Below are 19,274 nucleotides of genomic sequence, written 5' to 3'. Positions count from 1 at the left end.
TTTGAGAAATTTGCTTACCTTACATTCATTCATTAAATACTGCTTTAAGGCCCTGGTATAGTCGCGCCTCAGGTTCCTGAAGGACCCGGGTTTGAGCCCTCGGCTGCAAACCCGGGTCTATTTGCTGCAAGGCAACAGTGCTAGCCACTATTCCACCATGTGACCCACCCAGTGCTTGACAAGCATGATTTGATGAAGTGTGGTTTTTAGTCAAACTTACACAATGATTAGATTTTTTTTCTGACATTATATAAAAGTAGTGAGCGTGTGACTGAGGAAAAAAAGGCTGCAGTGCAGTGTGGCTCCGTTTCTTTGTTAAGTACAGTTGCCTTAGTTCAGAGAAGCAATCTGTGCAGGGGCGGAGAGGTTAAGCAGTAATTTATTGACATAAAGCAAAGCCATAAAACGCTCAAACCCATTCTTTTTTTACCCTCCGAGCCAGAAGCTTGGACATTAGACTTAAAATGAACTGTCTGAAAGAGACTGATTGAGACTTATGTGCGAAGCACTGACAGGATAATAGGATTTTCTTGGATGGAAGGAAACACCTCAGCTGTGGGAGCCGCTGTAACAGGAAAGGGAAAAGAAAGAGTGGGGCAACTTTGCAGGCGCATACTCACCCGTGTTGTAAAAGAAGGTATCGACGAAGGTGCAGTTTTTGAAGAAGGACCCCACCGAGGAGACGTCTTCAAAGTAGCAGTTGACGAAGGACGAGTCGATGAAAGTGACCGCCTTGAACTTCATCCCGATAAACCTGGGCGGAGGTGGAGGAAAGAGATGTAAGAGAGCTCAGGTATCAACGTGTAAAGCAGCTTAACAAGGGCTGACATTACTCTAACAGCATAGGTGCCGATACCTAAATTCAAAGTAGAGGTTAAAGCTGAACGAGACACTTTTTGCAAAAAGTGGGCAAAAAAAGGCTTAGTCGACTCAGTTCAGGCTTCCTGCATCTATGTAAAAAGTATTGGATGAGATAAAGGTGGTAATTGTTTTTCTACTACAAATCAATTGAATCATTTTTCAGTTAATGTGTATTTGACTTTTGAACACTAATGTAATGTGATAATGTTATGTACTTTCTGAGGCTGACCTATGGTTGAAACTAGAGCTGCAGCTAACGATTATTTTCTAGATTAATCGAGTAATCGCTTGGTCTGTAAAATGTCAGAAAATGTTTTAAAAAAATGTTGATCATGATTTCTTTATTATATGAAGCAAAGTAACTAGAAAAGATTTACATTTCAGAAGCTAAAACAATCAGAAACCTTGTTTTAATAATGAAAGAAGCTTCAAACCGATTAATCGATTATCACAATAGTTGACGATTAATCGAGTAATTGTTTCAGCTCTAGTTAAACCTATGAATTTTACTGTATACTGAGGAAAAAGTTGCCCCCTTCACACATTTTACAAGCCCCTCACTTCATTCAGATACCAGGACAGCTTTTTGGCTTAAAGCTACAGAGTAGAACCTCTATTGCCCCCTGTGGACGTCTGATTAAATATTTGACCTTATTTTTCTCCCTCTTCCCTCCCTGTCACACATACACAGAAAGAGAGTAAGTAACAGAAGCAGAGCTGTCTCAAGTTCTTTCTACATAAACTTAAGCCCTTTTTCCACCTATGGGCCCAGCTCGCAGCACGGTTTAGGTTGTGTTTCCACTACAAAATAGTACCTCCTCAATGTGGGCGGAGTCATTACTGCACGGCTGCATGAAACTGTCGTGAAATATTGAAATTTTACACATTTCCCTGGTAGTTGTTGGAGATTAACCCACATTTTTAGGATTGTTAAGTCTTTTTAACTGATCTACAGTTCAGGCATTGTTCGGCTTGGTTTTTGTGTCGGACGTCTTTGCTCATGTCTTATGCCTCTTCCTTTGATGGCACTCTGACCAATCAGTGTCCAGCAGTCTGGTGACGTCACGTTTGGAACCTCACCAGAGCAGGTACTAAAAAAAACGTACCAGGTACCATCGCTAATGGAAATGCAAAATAACCGCGAGGCGAGTCAAGCTGAAAGGTTCAGATTCATATATAGCACGGTGGTATATGAAGCAATGTATATGAATTTAAAGCTTTGACTTGTATGTGAGGTAGAGTATTTCTTCTTTATGTCTAATATGAAAGCGCTGCTGCACACAGACAGAAAATGATATTGGCCTTGATTTTATCTGGTAATAAACATGCACTGTGGTCTCCAGTGTGCATGTGAAGAACAAAAACAGCATATCACTGCATCTCCACACTGGCCTTTGTGTAACCACAACCAGACAGAGGAGAAGGACCATGTATGTGTGCAAGTACAGAACAGAGAGAAAGACACGCCGTTTAATTTCCTGGTGATGAGAGAAAGGAGATAAAGGAGGCGGGATTAATATTATACCAAGAGTGATGTGTTTACATGAACAACCAATAACAGTATAGCTATTCCACAGCAGGCTCACAGGTTTGGATCGCTGCACACGGTTTTTGTTTTTCCTCACCTGTCGTTGAGAAAGGCGGAGTTTCTGTGGATCTGGTTTTCCAGGGTGAAGTTGAAGGTGAAGTCTTCAATGCGCTCGTTGTTGTGAATCTTCACTCTGGACGCGTACTCATCTGCCTGAAGGTGCTTGATGACATCGGGGAACCACACAGACAGGCCGTAGTACCTGGACACAACCACAGCTTGCAGTAGTGAAGTGAGTTACATATGGTCAATGACACATTTCAGCGCCTGAAGGCGGGCGATGACAAGTTGGGAGCTGACGATGCTGGCGCAGCCTCCACTGCAGGATGTTGCACCATATGCAGGACACACCAGCAGTAGCTTTTCAGCAGAACTGGGGATATGAGCTGCTCACATCATCATATCTCTTTTGTTTGTTTATTTTCTAATCGACCAGCACTTTTCCAATACCTTATGGGAGACAGTCTGCACCACCACAGATGCAACGTGCATTCATCAGCCACCAGAACCGATCAGACCCTCTGTTTTCCCCCTCTCCCTGTTTCCACAGGCTGTCCCTGTGCATACAAGTACATTTATTTAAAGTTGCTAAAGCTTTCCTTTCATAAACACTGCTTTTTTCAGCTCACTCTGTATCCTGTCTCTGCTGTTTTTCACATTCAGCCGCCCACATCACTCACTGACCAACCTGCAACCTAATTTGACTCATTTAACCAGATTACTGGTCAGAAATCATGGACCGTGTCAACTGTGGACTCACACAGCAGAGAGAGTCTGTCATGGCTGACTACGTAGCAAGAGTTGCTAATGTTGCTAAAGCGACAGTGATGTGGTGTTGTCAAGTCTAATTCTGCTGTTATTGGGGGCAACAAAACATCAGCAGCTGGGAAGACAAACTTGTCAAAGAGCACTGAATTTGATTGACTAGCGCCTGTTGCTATATTTTGAATGGTTGCCACTTGGATGGCTCAACTTGTGGTGCATGCAACACAAGCCACTGATCGGAGCTTTTTCATTTGATGCCGCTACCGCTGATTTTTAAGTATTTGTCATCTGAAGCTTATTGGGAATATATAAGACATGTCATATACTGTATATACACTATATGGACAAAAGTCTTATCGCCTCTTATCGCCAATATAGGGCAATGCTTTAAACTTTGTGGCAACAGTTTGAGGAAGGCCCTTTTCTACTGCAACATGACTGTGCCACTGTGCACAAAGCAAGGATTTTAAACACATTGTTTGACCAGTTTGGTGTGGAAGAACTTGACCTCAAGTCCATCGAGCACCTCTGGGATGAAGTGGAACAGAGATGGCGAGCCAGGCCTTCTTGTCCAACATCAGTACCACTTAAATTTGAAAATATTGAACACCATTATCACCAACGTTAAAATAGAGTGGTGTAAATAGGCCGAGCAAAGGCAGCTACGGAGTTTCCCCAGGAGGCAGATTTATTCCCCATAAGATAATTCCTCACATACTGTTTACTTACTTCAATGGGCACAAATGACCACAGAAACCCTTGAAGAGAGTCTTCCAAGAAGACTGGAAGCTGTTTTAGCGTTAGAACCAACTCCATCTTAAAGTACTGTATTTCATTACAGTCCTTGTTCAGGCACCTCAACAACTTTGTCCTTATAGTTTATATATGAAAAAGCAAGGGAATGGCCCAACAACAGTACATTTCATATTGAAGTTGCAGATTTGGTTTTAGAGCAAATTCAGCTGCTAAATGTGATCAGGGATTGTCATTGAAGCCCCTGCTCCCTAACCTGTTCAAGACAGAACTGATGCACCTTTATGGACATGAAATTAGAGGGTTATGTTGTTCTCCGACACTAAATCCAGCAGCAGGGGGATAAGGGAGAGCTGGTAAGGTCGGACAGGACGACCGTGCCGCGAATAGTGGCTTGTTTGAGGCGACACAACAAGGGGCCTCTGTTTTAATCTGTGTATAAAAGTGGTTTCATCACCATTGTGTAAAATGTAAAATTCAAGTCATTACAATGCAAACACTTGAAGCTCAGTGTCCAGTACAAAGACGCCATGACAGTGAACTCACTCGCTGTGTTTAGACACAGTTGCCAGGAAGGAGTTGAAAGTTGTATGAAAACTCATTTTGAAAGAAAATGTGTGAACGGCGTGAAATTGTTCCACTGGGTGGATTTGTGGCAGCATTGTTGATAAAAGTGTATTCACTCACTGAGTGCCGGGGTGAGGGGGCTATGGCTGCATGATGAAACGACAACTTTATGACAGCATTTTTGCATCATATTCATTAATTCTAGACACAGTGCAGCAGCTGAATGAATCCTTAAAAGAGGGGAATAACTGGATGTGGTGTAGGTTTGCATCTCATTGGAGTAAAGGGGTTTTTACTTACTTTTAAGTAAGTAACACTTAAAAAAAGCTATGGACTTTTCACAGGAGGTAGATTTATTCCAAATAAAAGATAATTTGCTCTCCCATCCTCCGATAACGTGATTTTAATTATTAGTATTTAATTCCTCAGCTCCACTCCGATCGGTTTATACAGTAGTATTTCTGTCTTTCCTCCAAGTACCACCAGGGGAAGCTCACGTACCACTGGTGGTACATGTACCACAGTTTGAGAACCATGGGTTTAGAACATTTTAAAATAAGTAAATTGTTGCAAAATTGTGTGTGCAAAAGGACAAATGAAACCAGAAAAGAAGAGAAGCTTTTCCAAAACGTATGTCATGTAATTCATTACAGTCAAACAGTACCTTCTCTTTCTCCCTGATCTCACCTGTCAACATTCATCACTAAGTTCTGAAGTGAGAGGGCATCTGCATCAGTGCAGGGAACTTTCATTAAAAGTTGTAATGACCGTGCCACACGGTGACAAAGGAACTGAGAGGTTTAAGCATCAGAGCTCGAGGTGATGTCAAAGACTTTTCTTACCCAAAAGACAGAGTGAACCAGACAATAGCGAGTTTCACAGTGTTCTCTTTCACTGGGTAGTTGAAGCATCTCATAAATGTCAGCCAGATCTACAATAAGAGATAAAATTCAGATGATTATCGTCTTAAAAACTGGGACAAAACGTGGTCGTTGTATGAACTGCCTATTTCAGGAAAGACAAAAACAGTGTCGTACTCCTCTGAGCTCAGCCTTGATCTTGAAGAGGACCTTGAGCACAGGGTTGGCTGACTCATTCTGCATCTCCACCAGCTCGTCCAACTGCTTGGGGACTTTGATTCTGTTCACCTGCAGGGGGAGACACTGTTCTGTCACCTGCTGTCGACCGGGCACTGCAGCAGCAGGAGGCTTGCCAAGTGCGGAGGCGGAGCGTGTACTCACAGTGAAGACTCTCTCCGGTTCCCCGCGGGCTCGCATGTTCGTGTCGTGGATGTGTTTGAGCACCATCCACGCCTCGTCGTGTTTACCACTCTGAGAGACAGTCGAGTACACAAACACACACACACACACACACACACACACACACAAACAAAACATACACAAATGAAGCTTGTGTATTTCTGCAAAACTTTACAAGTACACATTTAAAGACAACACAAAACCAACAATTGATGAATCTCTGCATCTATTTTTGGCACATGTTGCTTGTATTCTACTTTCCTCTCTTTTATTACATGTATCCATTTGTATTTTCCTCTTATATCTCATTCTTTGTTAGATTTTCTTTATGTGCCTGATGCTATAACACAAGAATTTCTATTCATCCACTTACATTTCACCATTTAGACAATTTCAATAGCTTATAGATAAGCAGTGGCTATTCAAATAAGTATATCTAGAGAACAGTACCTTAACAAATATCAGCTTAATCAAATATTCCATCTGTTTCAGTCACTTTCTCTCATAAATTAAGCTGTCACAGGCACACTTTGGAATTAACATAGGAATCCAGGCCTCATATCTGTTTTCATGTGGCCTGATGAGTTCAGGTCCTGCCCTTCTGGGCATGGTCAGGGAAAAAACAAACAATCAGTACTGAAACTGTGTATTGAATTTCAATAACAATGGATGTTCTAACAGCTATTATTAACACTTAAGTTTGTAGCTTGCGTAGTTACAAGGAGGATTATGATTCTTGGGATGCAGGAATAAAAAGCCACACTGAACACAGACATACAGCATGTGTATCATGTCTCCATGTCCAGATTCTACACTTTCAACACTCCTCCACTCTGGGAGTTTGAAAACTGCTCAGAAAAACTCACCTTAATAATGCAAGGATGTAATAGCATAATATAAAAAAAAAAATGCTGCATTTATTTACTGACTAAAGCAAAATCATCAGATGTAAATGTTGCTTCTGTCTCTGACCTGCAGGTAGAAGCGGGGGCTCTCTGGCATAAAGGTTAGCGCGACCACTGCAGAGACACAGGGCAGCGCACACACCACCACAAACACTCTCCAGCTGTGGAACTGGTAGGCTGAGCCCATGCTGAAACTCCATCCTGCACAAAGAAGAAGAGAAGATGAAGAACACAGAGAATCAGAGAGAAGATGACGCAGGATGTCACCAGGTGGCTGTTTGATGTTTTGTGCCAGGGCACTGATGATATTGATAGATATATCTGCACTACAGAGCTGATGCTAATCTACTGCTCATGTAAAGATACATATTTCTTAGTGAAAGGATAATAGAGACTTTATTTTCTCTGCACAATGTGGTCAGAGTGTTGTACTGTGTGTGTGTGTGTGTGTGTGAGCAACAGGTACAGCAGGTTTTTAATATCCATCTGCTGCAGAGCCTTGTTTTGAAACTTTTAAATGAATATACACCATCATCATCATTGAGATATGTAGTAGAGACTACCAGGAACGTAAAATTACAAAAGAATAAAAAAAGTAAGTTGGCAATTCTAGTATTTTTGCAGCCCGTAATGGGATTAAGCCTGAGTTTGAACCTTTTCAGCACCACAGAGAGCGACATCCGAAAAGTGCAAATGATGGTCTGTCCAAAAACACCACTTCTTTGGGGTTATTAGTTTAGAACAGTGTTCCCTCATTCCTTCATTCTTGCCAGCAACCTTTCAAAAGAACAGTCTGTGATTTGCAGATTTGCAGCCATCTGCCTCGGTCGGTTGGGATGAAAGAAAAAAACTCAAAACTAGAAAACCACTTGAACGCCTCTTTTTCAAAAATAACTCCAAATACAAACGTGTATGCATGTGAGTGTGTTCTTGTATTTGTTACCACTTCAGGAACTTATCTGGCATTAACACTGACCTTGTCAGGACCAGTGGTCCTAAACCTGGTTCTAATGAGGCAGGACCTAATTATCTGAGGAACTGGTTAAGTTTAGGGCTAAGATTTGAATTGTGGTTAGGTTAAGGTTAGGGTAAAGAAAAATGGATAATGCTTTGTTCAGAATGTCCAAATGAACGCAATATCCTAAGAGTAGCTGCACACATCGGTGTGTGTGTGTGTGTGTGTGTGTGTGTGCTTTGGGGGGGGGGGGGTTGCCTCAAGCCTGTATACCACTACAAACCTCATTAGGGGGATTATGGCTGTAATGGACTAGAGGGGACAGCTGACTGATTGAGATACTCAGCAAGATTTATGTCCCCATTCTACAGTAAGTGAGCACAACTGACGTACACACACACACACACACACACCTCCACGAGCCAAAACACACAAAAAACCCTGTCCTTGGTCATCGGTCAATGCTGTAGCACAAATTTTAAAGCACTGAGTGTGCATGGACACACACAGTGTGCACCTACTCTTCTCAGGACACTGCATTGACTTTTATTCATTTGGACACTCTGAACAAAACATTATCCATAACTTTAACCATAACCAGCGAAAGCCTAACAGTAACCTTAACTTAACCACAATTCAAATCTTAGCCCTAAACTAAACCAGTTCCTTAGAAATGAGGATCCGCCTCATATTTTTCTATATTGTACATTCTATAGATGTTTATTATTTATTACCTTAACCTTTGCTGTCTTTGCTGCTCTAAATGTCTAAAATGAGGGACAAATAAAGGATTATCTTACCCTATCAGGACTAGGTTTTGGTCCCAATGAGAACTACTGGTCCTGACAAGGTCAGTGTTTAAGCCCGAGAAGGTCCTTAAGAGGTGACAAATACAAGCACACACACACACACGCTATCTGGCCTTTGTCCACCAGTCAATGCAAAGAGCACTGCGGCGGAACCTATTACCCACACACCACTGCATCTTGCAAGCAAAATGTGTTAGAACAGTGGCATCTAATCAATTGACCTCAATTATGAGCCTCTGTCGACTCACACTCTCAAGTTTGCGAAGATCCACACACACACACACACACACAAGCCTAGAAGATGGAATAAACTTCTTCCTGTGTGATATATGAGAATCTATACATACATTTATGTAAAACAATTATGTTCAATATAATTAACAGGGTAATAATTTGGGGTTTGTCTCGGCAAATAATGAAAGAAATAGTTCCAGAGGAAATTGTGGCTGGAAAAAAAAAAAAGTAGTAGATGGAAATTAAATATAAATAAATATGCAAACAATTTCAAAATTGAAATGCACTTAAAAATGTACTCTTTCCTTAGTATTACTCGTTCTACCAAGTTTTATCTCCCTTTTTTTAGCTTTATCTCCTCTTCTTGCAACGATGTCATCATTACCCATAATATTCCCAGTTTTACCCAGGATTATCCCGACACACTGTGTCAATAAAGTTTCTTCTTCCAATGCTGTAAACATTATTAATCCCAATTATTTTACATTTTGGCTGATTATAACTTTAATAATAGGGGTTAGAAGGTAGAAGGTTATTTGAAAAGTCATGTATTTAATAGTGAATATATGAGGAGACACTGCAGTGTAGACTGGACACACAGACCATAATTGCTTTTCAATAAATGTCCATTTATTGAATATCCCTCGACATCCCTTGTTCCACCGGTATGACATTACACTATTTACATAGCTGAAGCAGCTTTTTGCCATCTGGCTCTCTCACCTAACGGCGGAAACAAAAGCCAGATCATCACAGGACTCACTGTTCTGTGGTGATCTAAACTGCAGTAGTACTGCTGGGGAGGGATATGAAACTTCAGTTTTGTAAACTCAAAACACACATATAAGTATTCAATTCATCTTTAATCCCAGCATTTGTAAGCAAAGCCCATTCACAGTATTAAATTCTGCAGCTGCCTCTGGTACTTTGTCATCCTCGCATTCGATTTTGTATTCATTCCCTGTCTAGACTTGAAGGATGAGCAATTTACAGCCACATAATCAAACTTTAGGAAAGTCATCTCAAACAACCCGCGGATTCTGTCTTTGACCAGATTGTTTTTTTTGTGTGTTTGTGTACAGAGTGTGTGTGTGTGTGTGATGTCCACGTTATAAAGCTCCAGTGTGTAAGAAAAAGTGGGATCTCATGGTGAGACAGCAGATTCTAACAGGGGAACTCTGGCCTTCACACCAGAAGTAATGCAGTTCTACAGAACCAAGGAAGGGACAGAAAAGGAACAGGAAAAAATGAAGGTTGAAAGACAATTTGTGTGAGATTCTGAATTTTTTTTTATCTTGTATTCATTGTACTTCTGACAAAAATGACAACAAAAACAAACTAAATGAACAAAACAACAGAACAAACTGCATACTGACCTGGAGGAGAGGTTAATATTGTTTTATAAAGATATTAAATCAGTGTGTGGCATTAAAAATAGTGAGTGACATGTGTTGTTACTTTGACTTATCATGTGATTTAGACCTAGTCTGTTTTCATGCACATAATGTCCTCTTTATTTACGCCTTCTGACCCCAGGAATTCTAACAAATCCTCTTCCATGACGCTCCCTATTTGCTAATCCTCAAATGACCAAGTAACCACTGCACTTTTACAAGATCTCACAAAAGTACATGCTTGTTTTTTTTCTCCTTCCATATTCCTTTCAGGGCACTGTACATTTAGTCTTCATTTGAGTAGTGAGCTTCTACTTTAAACATGCAAAACACACGCTCTGGCTGTTTAGTCCATTCAGGCTGCCGTATAAACAAGGCGCCCTAAGATAGCAGCTTTTATGACCCTAGGTCACATGTTTTGGGTTTGTTTGGCACTTTTATTTGCAGTTTCTCTGAAAATAAAAAGTGCCAAACAATACTACACCATTGTAAAGGTTTTTGCCTTTATTTTCTGTTTTCTTTTTGTAGATAAGATTAGGTTTGGAAAGAGGAGGTGGAAGACACACACGTTACCCCTGGTTTCCCTAGGCCAGGGACATAACAGCGGCCCTTGTTTAAAGTACAAAAACAAGGCTTATTCCAATGCTGTGGAAACCAGATGAATCTTATTTTGAAGCAAATATTCACATATTACATATTGGATCTCTAGCTAGTTTTCCTTCCATGGTGTGGTAAAGTTTGTACAAGTGAGTTTAAAGATAAAAACAGCACTCTATAAATTACTGTATAGAGTCCAACTCTCAGGGACAATATCCTGATCAAAGACGTCATCATTCAGTATCTGATCGACGCAGCTCTGACAACACACTCATCCTTTCACTCTTCCTTCCTTTTCATACCGTTTCACTCTCTCTTTTGTCTCCCTTCGCCTCCTGCTGTATCCCTTCACCTTTCGATTATCCCTGACACGAGCCACATAAATCAAGCGCACCCCGCCTCCAACCACCACCTCTCCATCCCCCCGATCTCTTCCTCTGCCCCTCTTCCCTCGTTCACACACCAGATTGATTTCATTTTGCTCATTTTGTTCTTATCCTCTGACACACACCTCTCTGTCTGTCTCTTATCCTCCTCAGCCCTGCCTCGCTATAGTTTATGAGATTTGTTGTGTCAGCCAGCCCTTCACTCTTTCACGCCCCCCCCCCCAAACACTTCCACATATACTCCCAGGAAACAAACACAAACACTGACCATGCACATTGGTTGATGTGAATTATCAATGTGTGATCATTCATTTCACAATAAAATGTCAATCAGTTAATGCCAATGTTTCTGGTGCATCTACTACCACAGGGTGGCAGCAGCAGCAGCAGCAAGCATGTAGTTAGTGCACTGCATGTGTCATTGCAAATTTAAGAGGTTTCTTGAATGCATCTTGTAGCTGCTCCAATTGCACCACACTGGAGTTTGTTTTCTTTGAAAGGAGAATTTCCTTCAGGCATAATTTAAATTCTGTCTCATAGATTTGCACGGAGACACCCTTTTCCTTTTTTTTTTCTTAAAGACTATGGTGAATATCATATCATATCATATCATATCAAATCATATTAGCGAATACTCATATTTGTCACTCCTTTAGGACCTTTTCTGGCATAATCAATCTGGTTCCTTTTTAGGAACAAAAAACTGGTCCTAATGAGGCAGAACATCATTTTTTAGGAACTGGTTAAGTGTAGAGCTAAGATTTTAATTGTTAGTTAGGTTAAGGTTAGAGTTAACTGGTTATGGTTATCTGGATATTCCAGCAAATCATTCACAGCAATTATTTGATAGTGGTTTTGTTTAAAATGCCCATCCCCAATGTGAAATGTAGTTTTGTGCTGACTATAGAGCACTGCTGCAGTAAGGAAAAATCAATAAATATAAGAATGAGAAAGCATCACAAATGAAGGCATACTTCCTGTTGCAGGAAGTGTGGTATCCTCATGGACTGATTTAGACAGAATGTCACACACCTGTGTTGGTCATTTTCTTTCACTGTGCAGGTTGACATCCTCTTTGCTTTGTGCTTGTGCGCTCCCACTGAGGGTCTTTATTTCTAAATATTGATGTTTATATTCATTTATTTTCGCAATGCTCCCTTTATTTCACACATTACGGATGTCATGCCGAGACGTATATGTGCATCAACAACAGTCGAACCATACTGCAACGTCAAACCTCACTGCCGTCTCTGTTTGAAATAATGTTTAAACTACTGATGCATGTGATTCCCAACTGTGAGAAGATCCCCTGTTTGGAACCTGGGTTCACTGAAGCACGGAGCAGATGAACATCAAGTCACTGTGCATTTACTTTTGGTACTACAAAATACTTCACCACCCAAGAATGTACCCGAGTATGTTTTAAATTTAAAATAATCCCTTAAAACCCCAGTGCATAATAATAACCAAATGAGAACATGTATGTGGTGATTTGGTGCTACACACATGAATTGAATTGCATTGTATTTTAATGTAGAGCTGTTTTTGTGTTTCATGTGAAACCCTTCACTGCTTATTCTCTGTTTCCGTGACCCAGTCTCCAGAGTGTGGCACCACAGCATCAGAGTGATATCGTCACGTCTGGTTCAGTGGGTCAGAGCTGTCACTCACCATAGTGTGGGATGATGGCCCAGGCCATGGCTGAGGCATAGATTCCTCCAATCATCCAGAACATGCAGAGCCAGCTCAGATGTTCTCCTCTCTTCTCCCGAGCCAAGACCTCAGCAAAGTACGAGAATACTATTGGCACTGCTCCACCAATCCTGTAAAGAGAGATTGTTGTAGTTAACGATGTATGCTTTCGTTGAAAATTTGGAAAAAATACAGAAAAACAGACTTAGGGTTACATAGGGTTACCCCAAATTTAAAAGAGAGTCATTTTGATGGTTAAATGTCTTGTTGTGGGAAAATTTGGAGGCTGTCTCTGGAACCAGCCCCCCCCCACCGTTAGAGGAAGAGGAAGTGACGAAGGGCCGCACACGAGTAAACAACGGACCGGCTCTTTTTCAAAAATGCAAATCAGTAAGGGGGGTGGGAGCATCAGTGGTGAGTATTTATGACAGTGAGGATAAAGTGGTGTCACAACTGAACAAGGACTTGGACCCACTTGCACGACTTGGGAGACAAAGAGAAAAATAAACAATCTTTTATTTTGAAAGTGCAACAAAAAACACTACTACGGAGGGAAAAACTAACAAATACCAGAGCGAAAGCTAACAAACAAAATCATTCTTTTGAATAAAGCTAAGAAACAAGCTTTCGAGGGAAAAACTACTGGCAAAAACAAGGGCTTCGACAAAGCAGCAAACAACAGTACAAAACCTGACGAGACTGGGACATGGAGCAAACGCGGATCAAGCCTGTCAAGACAAAGGCACGGAGGTTACGCTCGTTCTCACGTTCACAAGACAAGACGACCTGGCAACAGACAAAGGAGACGCAGACCATATATACACACACACACACACACGGTAATGGGGAACAGGTGGAAACAATCAAGGGGGGGGAAGACAATCAGAGTGACGGGAAAAACACAAGGGGCAAGTTACCTGAAACAAGAGGAGAGTGACATTTCAAAATAAAACAGGAAACCACAAAACAACATTGACACAAGACAACAACTAAACACAACCAGCTTTCTTGGTCATAACAAGCGGTAGACAATGGATGGATGTTTACGGCAGTGTCATAAAAAAATATGAAAAAGTTCTGCTGTGAAATAAAGTGTAGTATAGAAACTGTATTGTCCTGTTCAACAAAATAGTGTCAGAAGAAACTTAGGATTATTCAATTCGTGTTTGAAGGTATGACAATTGAAGCCATTTTAACCTGCCAGGAGAAACACAAGCTACCTTGTGTAGGTAGCAAATACTTAAGACAATGGTGCAGTATTTTCGTGATTATATTAGCAATGCATCGGATGCACCAACCTACAGTAGGCCAGTTCACAATCCACGTACACTCTGCTTGTTGCACAGTGTCCCGCTCTCCTTCCTCATCAGTTAAATGCAGGTTGTTTTTGGTGGAATTCCTTATCCTGTGCAGTCTAATTGAGTTGTTGATGAGGATAGAGGATCGAGGATCAGTAGATAGCAGAGGCAGAGGGAGCAATGGCCAAAGACCATGTTCCTGTCCCTCAGGGGAGGGTTCTTGCTGCAAACTTGATGATCTGATCATATCCTTAAATAAAATCCATTCCCATCTCCCACCCTTACGAATCCTGCTGCAGTGACACAATTTTTTTTTTGTCTTTCCAGTTTGTGGAGACAGCTCATGGTAGCAGAGTTAATGAAGTAAGGAAAATGTTAATGAGACCAGCAGAATCTAAGTCATCCTGGCTATAACCCTCAATGCCGCATCGTATTTGTGAGGCTGTAAAAAAGAAAAAAAGATCCCAGCATTCCCTGACAAATCTGTTACACTGTCACAGATAGCAGCACAGGCCCAAATAATATAGATCTGTTTGTTCAAAGGTGTACGCATCATCATAAATCTCTTTTACCCCCCACCATAAACTCGCATCTGCGTACAGACTGCAAATTAAGCGATGAAATAAAAACTAAACCTACTAATTAAAAATTTAAAGCAAGGCACTGGTGGCTAACACAACTGTAATTAAAGCACAAATCAGCTAAGTGCAAATCAGGTAACTCTGTTGCCAGAACAGAACGACTGTGTAATAGAAAGAGGCTGTAATGGGATGCACACACACACACACACACACACACACACACACACACAATGCTCTCTCCAGTACATCAGCCTGAAAAGAACATTTTAGACTTCATGTTTTTGACAGCTCTTTCCAGTAGAGGTTACAGTTTTGAACCAATCATACAAATGTGACATGACAGCAGCACCCTCTGATTATCACTTTAATGCAAGCCTGATCACTGACATACATCAGCTTAACCTTTTAACACCTCAGCCTCAAAATGTCCGTCTGGACTTTTTTTTTTTTTTGCTTATTTAAACCATAAAAGGGCCAGAAAATGTCATGTGAGTTTTCCCAGTTTTCCAGAATAACAACATCTGGCAGTTATTTACAATTTACTGCATGTTGAAATAGTGTATTAACAACTTGAAATGGAAAAAAAAAAAAAAAAAGTAGTTGAGTACACAAATACCAGATTGTGCATGTTAAATTTTAAATTTGAACAGTATAAAATATATTTCAAATCACATTTGTTTGAGTCTTTGTCTCAATGTCCAAAAACAGGCCAAAAAATGGAAACTCCGTACAGGTGTTTTTCCAACTCTCTCCCCTCTGGTGACAAAGACACTGATTTACCAGCTTCCTGCAACAGCGTGAGTGAAATTACCGTAATAACCACACATTTGTTTTGAAGTGCAACTTCTCAGCTTTCAGAAACCGCTGGAACTTTTCTGAGAGCACAAACCACACAACCTAATTTAACCATATTTCTAAAATCTGGAACTATCATTTAAAGTTATCACCACTTGTTAGATTTAAAGATGCAGCACGTAACTTATGGTGATTAGCGTTATTATTGTTGATGTCTGATCAATATCCTGCCTCTGTTTGGTCTTTGTATGCTGCGTCCATCATCTTTAAATGAGCTCTGTCATGCAGTACTATCAGACCTGACTTAGAGAGCGTTTGTGTGTATACAGCAGCATCGCCGATGCAAGCTGGGAAGTGTTTACATCATCAAACTCCTGAACAACCAAGTTTTTTGAGCTGTAGAATTCACTTCCGACACTTCTTTGTGTTTTCAGTCGTACTTCAACCTATTTGCAGTCATCTCACTTACAGCTCAACTTTCCTGTTGTGGGAGAAACAAGCTGTAAACTCTGCTACTGACCAAGATTGTGACAATGTTTGTTTATATTTAAAAGTTACGCACTCCACGGTTTTAAGAAATGCGTAAACCAATTACTGTATGTCCCATAATTATCAATTATAATGACGGTCTGACCTCTGCAATGGTGATGAGCTCTCTAAGTCACATACTGTATGAACAGGGATGTCACATCCCTGAGATGGGAGGGCATTTATGAAGGATGTGGGCAGCCAAGTGGATCACACTCCAGATGTTCGTTTACTGTGCTCAGCTCATTTCTGCCTCGCTTTCTTCCATCTCCCTCTGACTCAGGGGATTGAGGATGAGCTGAAGCCAGGCAGTTAAAACAAAAAAAACAAAAAACTGTCATGGGCTTTGACTTTTGAGAAGAGGAAATGGCAGAGGAACTCTAAGGGCCGGAGAGGGGAAAGTCCTCAGAGATGGTCTCTGGATGTAGGAGGAAGAGGAGGATGTGATGTAAAGTAGGAGACTATTCCAGTGAAGGAAGTGTTAAGTGCACTCACCCAAAGCCGGAGACCATGCGGCATAAGAGGAACATGCTGTAGCCTTGAACGAAGGACGAGAGAAAGGCGAAGAAGCCGTTCACCGACAAGGATATGAGCAGGCACTGTTTACGGCCCGCCTTGTCCGACAGGCCGCCCCAGAAGAAGGCTCCAAACATCATCCCCAGATACACGATGCTACCTGCAGGAGGAGAGACACGGAGAGAGAGAGACAGATGATCACAACCATCTGGAGGCAAACTCTCAGTGAAAAGTGCTGAGTGGGTAAATAAAACAGATTACAAACTCTCACTGAGGCTTGAACCATCTTAAACATCCAATAACGCCTTCATTCATACGACGTTAATGTGACTGAGAGGATATTAATTGTTAAGAATGATCTCTGGTGAACAATATGTTTATGTGTGAATGTGTCACAAGACATTTTAATATTAAAAATGGAAAAAGCACTCAATCAAGGCGAATCTGACAGTTTAACGTACATAGAAACAGAATATACCAATACAGAAATATAAGATTTCTAAAAGATCTAAAGACAGGGCTTTAACCGCAGTATACACACATCATAAATATACAGCAAAGGAGAAAAATATGCCCATTATGAAGAAACACTTAAGGTCATAGTGAAGGTTCAGTCCATGTGGGGATACTTTTCAAAACCAAAAGTGAATACAGAACAGTGTTCTCTCCTTGAAAGTAAAACTTCTAAGTTTTGGAGGAGGGATACTTTTCCTTTCCTTCCTTTTCCTTTTTTTTTCCTTTTTCAATATCCATGTACCTGTGAGAGGAAATTGGATGTTTAAAAACCTGTGCTCCACTGCTTTTAGCTCTTAGCCTTACTAAATTCCATTAAAAGAAAAAACATGCATGAATATTGAATCTTGTGTACCGTACAGAATGTGCAAATGTGATGATTCTCATGGTTTGGGTAAAAGTAAAAGACACTTGCATGTGCTGTATTTGCAGGTGCTAGGAATCCATTTCAAAGTGGCAGTATACATATTGACACTCAAGCTAATGCACCACAGCTGTGGATGACCAATCACACCAAATGATGCATGTGCTGTTTAGCTGTGTGGTTTACGACTGCATCGCTTCTCCTCACACCTGCTAAACATCACCTGGAAACTTTAAGTGGTGCTTTTCGAATGCGGCCGCGGAGCTCGGACAGAGATCGCTTGTTTTTGTGATTTCTCGGCGTTCGACAGAACACAGTGAGGTCAAATGAAACGCACATCTCCATCAAAAGCATTTGTTGCTATTGATTGATTAGTTCAGTTTGCCTTGGAGCACAACGACAAGCCAGACGGTGAGGCCACAACACTGGAGATCAACTCAACCGTGTTTCGGCTGAGGCTACAACGAGGCTATAGCGTTTTCATTTCCTTCCTCTGATTATAAAAGTCAATATCGTCTGGAGTTTGGGCCGAGGCAGACAAGATCAATATCTGATAGCACGCATTTCTGCGCCATATTACGTGATACAAAGTGATGTGTAAAAGGTCTGACTTACAACAGCTGTGGTGAGATCGCTTCATGTATACAGTGCCCTTCAGTTTTGTTTTAACGCTTTACTTTGGTAGTCAGTTGTCATTTATTTAACTAATTGCCAATATACTATAAACTGTGCTTCAGTGTTAGTCTGCTGATTCTAACCCTAACGCTATAAAAAAGTGACTATTTTACTATTAAGTCTTAGTTGATTATCTGTTGACAATATGTTTAATGTCAAGTAAACATCAAATCACATCATTAGATGCTCATCAACAGACTACACTTACATCTGTAAATGTAATCTACAGAAAAAACTGTTGAGGACCGTAAAAATAAATAAGTGTCAACTGATTATCTCTTGACATGATACTGAATACCTGTTGATTATTAGTAGAGGGTATCAAAATAAAGTTACTCATTTATCCACAGTATTAACTGGTATCATAATATCATAACCACCATCTGTTAAAGCAAGTTTCTCCCGCAGGACAATCAAGATTTGACTCCATTCGTGCCGTGAAGTCGTACCGTGACGTTGTACCAGTGCGATGACAACAAATGACAACATCAAACGTGACACAACAGGCTACAAAGGAGGCCGTCCAGCAGCTCTTATTTATCCTGCTTGGTTTGTCTCCGTTTGTCTCAACAAGACATCAAGCTTTGAATTAGAATAGACTGCATAGTGACGTTTTCCTGTTGCCCAATCAGCTGACTGTCATGGGTGCAGCTGGTCTAGCTCCGCATTGACCTTACTGTACCACTGGTACCCCAAGGGAAGGGTTGCCAAAAAATGGTACGGTCGAAGCTGGTTATTTTGGTACATATTCCTCGTGGAAATGCAAAGAATACTTATCGTAATGTACAAAACCAAACCAAACCGTTCCACTCCTGGGAAACACCGCTAATGTGACTATAGGTTGGAGGAAACAGAGCAGAGCAGCCATTGACTTTGCATCCTTGCTTTTAAAGCCCGGGCATTCGTCTCTCGCTGCAGCTTGTCTGCAGGAAGTCGGGGGTCATTTCTCTTCCTGTCTGCAGGACCATGAAGCATAAAAGAAAAGGGGGTGTGGTGGACAGGTGTGGGGGTTGTCAGGCCAGTAAAATAACCCACTTTACTCTCTATGTGCTAATAAAAATGCTAATGCGTGTGGAGGGGACGATGCGATTGTCGGACGAGGAAAAGAGGCCTTCTCTCTTCTTTTCCTTTCTTTTTTTCTCCCCCGCTCTGTTTGAGGTGATGGGACAGATTCAGTGAAAGTAGAGGCTCTTATCGAGCCGCACAGACATAATACTGAGCGCTAATGATTCATTACAG

At 41.1% G+C, this 19,274-nt stretch overlaps 1 protein-coding gene across 1 annotated transcript in view; it reads right to left on the bottom strand.

Moving 5' to 3' along the window:
* LOC131446256 (synaptic vesicle glycoprotein 2C-like) overlaps positions 1-19,274 on the bottom strand; it is a 45,591-nt gene that overhangs the window by 5,112 nt on the left and 21,205 nt on the right. Inside the window, exons 3-10 of the mRNA XM_058617383.1 lie at positions 16,463-16,643; positions 12,745-12,896; positions 6,766-6,899; positions 5,776-5,865; positions 5,572-5,682; positions 5,377-5,465; positions 2,487-2,651; positions 621-754 (exon numbers count right to left, since the gene is read on the bottom strand). Of these exons, the coding sequence (XP_058473366.1) occupies positions 621-754; positions 2,487-2,651; positions 5,377-5,465; positions 5,572-5,682; positions 5,776-5,865; positions 6,766-6,899; positions 12,745-12,896; positions 16,463-16,643 (1,056 nt within the window). The remainder of the gene's footprint in view (positions 1-620; positions 755-2,486; positions 2,652-5,376; positions 5,466-5,571; positions 5,683-5,775; positions 5,866-6,765; positions 6,900-12,744; positions 12,897-16,462; positions 16,644-19,274) is intronic.

The sequence above is a fragment of the Solea solea genome, chromosome 19, assembly GCF_958295425.1.
Source record: "Solea solea chromosome 19, fSolSol10.1, whole genome shotgun sequence".
NCBI lineage: Eukaryota > Metazoa > Chordata > Actinopteri > Pleuronectiformes > Soleidae > Solea > Solea solea.
The sequence above is the reverse complement of the archived record's forward strand: the minus strand, read 5'-3'. Positions and strand labels throughout refer to the sequence as shown.